This window comes from Chaetura pelagica, unplaced genomic scaffold, assembly GCF_000747805.2.
Source record: "Chaetura pelagica isolate M959 unplaced genomic scaffold, ChaPel_1.0 scaffold723, whole genome shotgun sequence".
Lineage (NCBI taxonomy): Eukaryota > Metazoa > Chordata > Aves > Apodiformes > Apodidae > Chaetura > Chaetura pelagica.
Window position 1 is genome coordinate 130082 of NW_009952580.1, and position 6109 is coordinate 136190.

The following is a 6109-nucleotide window of genomic DNA, read 5'->3' on the forward strand; positions in this document are numbered from 1 at the left end:
GAAAAGGACCTGGGGGTTCTGATTGACAAGGGGCTGAATATGAGCCAGCAGTGTGCCCAGGTGGCCAAGAAGGCCAATGGCATCCTGGCCTGTATTAGAAATAGTGTGACCAGCAGAAGGAGAGAGGTGATTGTCCCCCTGTACTCAGCACTGGTGAGGCCACTCCTGGAGTGTTGTGTCCAGTTTTGGGCACCTCAATTCAAGAGAGATCTCGAGGTGCTGGAGCGAGTACAGAGGAGGGCAACGAAGCTGGTGAAGGTCCTGGAGAATAAATCTTATCAAGAATGCTTGAAGGAGCTGGGAATGGTTAGTCTGAGGAAGAGGAGGCTGAGGGGAGACCTCATCAGTCTCTACAACTACCTGAAAGGTCATTGTAGAGAGGTTGGTGCTGGTCTCTTTTCACAGGTAATTAGCGACAGAACAAGAGGGAAGGGCTTCAAGCTGCAACAGGGGAAGTTTAGGCTGGATATTAGGAATATATTTTTCACAGAGAGAGTGGTCAGACACTGGAATAGGCTGCCTGGGGTGGTGGTTGAGTCACCATCCCTGGATGTGTTTAAGGGTTGTTTGGATGTGCTGTTGGTGGACAATGGTTTAGGGAGAACTTTGCAGAGTAGGGATGATGTTTGGACTCAGTGATCCCAAGGGTCTTTTCCACCCTGAATAGTTCTATGATTCTATGATTAACCTGAATATATGATAAAACTGAAGAAATTAGAGCCAGAAAAGAGCATTTTTTCACTCACTTCTAGTAGAAGTCCACCTTCTTGTACAGCAGTCTTGTTAGATACGTTGTCTTCTTTTATTGTTTGGCCAACTTGCTTCTTAAAGTGCTTTTCTTGGATGGCTGTTGGAAAGAATTATTATCAATTTAGAAAGCAAAATGAAAAAAAATTCTTATTTAGGCACTTAACATGCATTGATTTAATTTAGAGTTATTGTCAGTGTAGTCTGGATCTCAGTTACTTACAAGTTTATTTTGCTGTGAGGGAGATAGATACATATTTGGCAATTCAGATGGTTTTTATATGAAATATCTATCATATTTTTAATTTAACATACTTTTTCCATTAGCATGCTCTACATAAAGCAACAACCAAAACCCACAGGAAAGAAACAAAAGAAAGTTAGCAAGTTGTTTTGTTTATAAAAATATGTATTATGACAATATAAAGAAATGCCTGTATAGCTCAGAAGACAAGGGACTGAAATAAGTTTCTTATTTTCAGTGCTGACCTCCTTTGCACCAGATCATTTTCAGCCTCAGTCTTCCCTATTCCCTTCTATGAATCTGAGCCTGACTGTAAGATTCAAGAAAATGTTCTTAGAGTGTTTCATTTTTAAACAGAGGTTTGAAGTTTGCTTTTAGCAGGTCATTTACTACATGAAATTAATGCAAATGTCTCATTATGGTTTAAAATTGCATATATTTTTCCTTATCCTAAGGAAATATATAATATGTAAGTGCACTTCCTGCACATGTGTTATCATGGCTTGATCTGATATAATTTTGAATATTCAGGTTAAAGTCTTCATATAAATGTAACTGACAGAAAAATCACTGAAATACAGTCCCATTTCTGGGGATAATGGAAGAATTTCTGAGAAGGCTGACATCAAATGATACATTGGGCTTCTGCATCATCTAGGGCAGATGACAGGAACCTCTCTTTATCATCTGGTCAGTAAAAATTAAGGAGTCAGTTTCACTCTTACTGCCCCATCCCAGGAATGAGGCAAACAGATACACCGGTAACAAAGATTCAGTTTTCTGTTTGTTCTACTCTCCATGGAGAGAATGAAAGAGGGAAACATACCAGTGTGATTAGCAGGGCCATTTGATACACATTGTCCCTTCCAGCTAAAGCAGAGAACTGAAGCAGGCACAGCCAGAGATGGTTAATAATAATAATAAATAAAATAAAATTTAAAAAAGGACAGGAATTGTTTATACCAAATCTGAATAAGAAGAGAAGACAGTCATCAATCCTCTCATGCTCCTATGCTTGTTGCTAGAAGTCATGACAATGAGATTTAAATTTCTAGCAAGATACCAAGTTGAGGAAAAGGTCTGCATTATTAAACAGCTTGGATAATATTTGTTGCAAATGACTGTGGGTATGATCGAAATGGAACCACTTCCTTTCCAAAGGGCTGTATGAGAGCAACAGCCTAGTGAGGGACTGTTGCAAGAGACATCAGTGTTTTACAACAGATGATGGCAACACAGAATCACATTGACTGAATATTCGTGATGTTTTTTAGCTTACATTGTAAATATTTGCCATCAGTGATAATGTCAGTCATTACCCCAAAGTAATCATCTCAAATGTATAATTAGATGTAATAAATCCCTCCCCTGGGCATGGGAAAACACATCAGAGAAATCCCAGACTGCCTAAAGCAGATCCCTAGTCACGATTTCCAGACAAAACTATGTTGTGATTTCAGACTTGTAAGCTAGGATGCTATGAACAGGATATACAGATCCTTCAATCTGCATTTTCATGTGGGCATACCTTTAGAACTAATTGGAAAAGGTGACTCTCCCCTCAACCAAGCCTTCTGCTACACCGGACCATGAGAACTGACATGTGGACACAAAAATTTTTCAAAGCCCAGCCCCTATTCCAGTGGCCTCTTCCAGATTTTCCCCCCTCAGAAAAAGATGTTTTTGTAATTACTGACACAGTGGTTTTCAGTCTTTGTGCAGGTTAAAGGACAGACAGGGAGGGGTGAAAGGAAACGAAGGTTTATTTTTTTGATGTGTTCCTTTGGTGTTGTGAAAATTCCACCAGTTCTAACTTCATCGTTAGTGGAAACTATTATTTTACCCAACTGAGCGGGCCAGAGCTCCCTGCCTGTTTGTTAGCCTTCAGGCTTACACAAATACAGCAGCAGAAGCACAAGGGATGTTTGTTCCACAGCTCGTCTGGCTACTATAAATTCCACCTCCAAATGGAAAGTATTTCAGTGTTATTTTGCCGGCTAGAGTTACCCGTATGTTAGGCCACACACATCCGTTTCATAACATACCCGACTCACTGGCCTGGGCTTCAAGGAGACCCACGGCACCATCCAAGACAAATGACACCCTTTGTGCCAAGAAGCAAGAGCTCCTCCGAGATGGGGATGTATGTTCCTCACACCTGATGCAGCAGAGCTGCTGCTTCACTGCTCACTCTTCTTCTGCCTCCTTGCGCTGGAAATACCCTGTGAATCCACCCAGGGCTGGGCTGATCCTGCAGTGACAGCTCAGAAGAGATCCTACTGCTGGCCTGGATAGGCAGGGGAAGAAAGGTAGAAAAACCACACAGAGCCCCAAAATGGATGATGAGGAGGAAAAGCAAGATATGGGTGAGGGGGGAAATTGCAAGCTGTTATCAGACTAGGCAGAAATTAGGGAAAAGAAAACAGAGCAGCCTAACAATACCCCTGTTACCACCAATAATCCAGTGGGAGAACTGAGGGAGAGTAAGTATGGGCTATGACAGACAGCTTGATAGCCAGGGCCCTGATGCCAAGACAGCTGTGATCAGGCTTAGATATTACATAAAATAGTGGCCCTCTAGAGCAAAGGTGAAGCCTGGGATGATGAAACAAATTAAAGTCTGGAGAATACTGGAGTCTCTAGTAGGCAGGGAGGAGCAAACTGAGGAAAGCTAAAAAAACAACAAACAGCAAAGGATGACTCAGTGACCTGAGGGGAAAACTTCTGGCTGCTGGAGTTCCCATATATCAAGAATGGGGCAAGAAAAAAGCTGATATTGAAGGCAGTCTGATGAATGCTGCTGGCTGTGGAAAAAAAAAAAAAGAAAAAGCTTTATGGATAGTTGAACTGCTTTCTGTAGGAGCAGCAACTCCTTGGACTAGATTGTCAGCAATTCAGTGTAGAGCATTCACCTACAAGGTTCAAAACCATCAAATTGAAGAGATGAGAAGTAGGAACAGCAGGGACCTTTTTCTGAGCAGATCTTATCTAGCCTGCACTTCCAGAACACAAAGTAAAACAGAAGATGGAGCTGTTCTGCCAAAGAAGATGGATGAGCATATTGATACCATAGGGTGATGAACACCAGTACTAGGGCTGACAGTTTTGCAAGGTCATGAGATCTAGTGAGCATGGTGCAATCCCAGACAACATTGAAAGCCCATGATTTTGGAAATGCTGAGTCCTAGAGAAAGACAACACTATGGAAATATACAGGGCAGGGGGGAAAGGGACTGGGAGGAAGAATAGGAGGGAGAAAAAATGAAGAAAGATGGCTGAAGGAAAGGTCAAAGATCTGAGAACGTTTTTCCAAATTCTGATCTAAAAGAGGTGAAGGAGTGGAAACAACAAAAAAAATAATAATGTAGAGCTAGAATTGACAGCTAATCAATGTGGGGATAAGAGTCGTAACTTTGACTGAATGGAGTATAGGACTGTCTCAGATGATGCTGCTGAGCCCTTCACAGCTGTGCTGCCTCTCTCCAGAGCACTGTAAAAAGCTGAGATCTCTCTTGAGCCCCCAGTTCTGATGTAAGCACGGCTGCCTGCACTTGCAAACTCCTTGGTTTGAAACTTGGATCTGGAATATTGTAAAGAAGAGAAAAGCTGCCTGACACATTGAAGTCTATAGAAGCATTATGAAACCAGCCCTTTGCTTTGCCCCAGAAATAACAGAACATTTATTCATTGCAGAATACTCTTCAGTTCAGAGGAATGGAAATTTCAAGACTCTCATAAAACTGTATTTTAAACCCATAGAATTACACTCCCCAAAGTGTTTCTGTACCTCTTCCCACACAAACGCAATCCTTCTTCTTCAGAAAGCAATCAGCAACATTACCTGCTGAGCTCAGCTCTGTAATAAACTAAAGCGTGGTCAAACTGTACCTCAGCTGCCCTAGGGGTCTTCTGCTGCTTAGGCTACTGGCATCAAGCAACAGCACAGCCAAGAAAAGAGCAGTGAAGGGATGCTATTTCCTATCTGAACACCTTGCCTGAGTTCATTTGAGGTGTAAGAAGGGGACAGCACTGTCTTCTTCAGGCTCAGTATGATGCAGGCGTATCAGTTTCAAGCCTTTCGACAAGGAGTACCTGTATGACAATTACTCCCTAATGATGTCCAGGGGATGAATTGTTTCTTGGATTAGGCAGAGGAAAATACCCGAATCTAGCTTGCAGGTTCAGAGATATTGCTTGATGAATGTGAGTCTTAATTTTGGTAACTGTTAGTTGAAAGGAAGTGAAAATGGGGTCTTTCTTCCTGGAGGTTTGAGCTGCAGGAAGAATCAGCTGTGCGTGTTACCCTGAATGCTGAGAAAATGAAACAGCTAGGAAGCACTTGATAGGAGCAATTCTGCTTAACTAACCTACAGCCGTGAACTGAAACGGTCTGTTTCCTCTCGCTGTGTCGCAGAGAACAGCAAGCGGCAGCAGGGACAGCGCTCATTAGAAGCCCACTGAAATTAAACAGTTTGCAGCACCAAGAACAGTTATAATCACACTTTGCCAAACAATATGAAAGGGACGTTTGCACTTTGAAATGCCACAGGTTGCACGAGCGCTTTGGGAGCAAAGCCAGCCCCAAAGCTTCCCCTCTGCGGACAAGACGTGTGGTGCTCAGTCCCGCCGCAGAGGCCACCAGAACACCACATGCAGCAACGCGCAGCTTCTCTCTCCTCCCGGCTTGGCGGCTTTCTCAGTCTGCTTCTTCTTAAGAGGCGCTTTGAAATCCCACTGCCCTTTGAAGTTTCTCGAGTACAACGTGACATGTATTTAAGGTGCAACCCGCACTCTTTGCTCTCCAGACCCCCCTCCCTCCCTCAGAACCCCTCCTTCCCCACTCCCTCAGCCGCTTCTCCCCACGCAGGCCCACGGCGGGTGGACCAGGGGCATCCCATCCCCACGGAGCTGCTGGGGCCACCTCGCCACCACCACCCCATCCTCTGAGGTTTCACTGAAGGGGGAGGAGGAGAAGTCCCCGCTGCTGCTGCTGCTGCTGTGGCTGCTGCGGGGGAGGCAGCTTGCTGACCAACGCAGGGCCCCACTGTCACGCAAGCCTCGCCGCCCGTCAATCCGCCGGCGGCTCTGACCGGGGCCTGGCGCCCGGTCAAGCCCCTG

General features: G+C 44.2%; 1 protein-coding gene across 1 annotated transcript in view; it reads right to left on the reverse strand.

Moving 5' to 3' along the window:
• Positions 1 to 6109, reverse strand: part of AHRR (aryl-hydrocarbon receptor repressor) — a 69544-nt gene that overhangs the window by 28213 nt on the left and 35222 nt on the right. The window contains exon 3 of the mRNA XM_009993626.1: positions 747 to 847. Within this exon, the coding sequence (XP_009991928.1) occupies positions 747 to 847 (101 nt within the window). The remainder of the gene's footprint in view (positions 1 to 746; positions 848 to 6109) is intronic.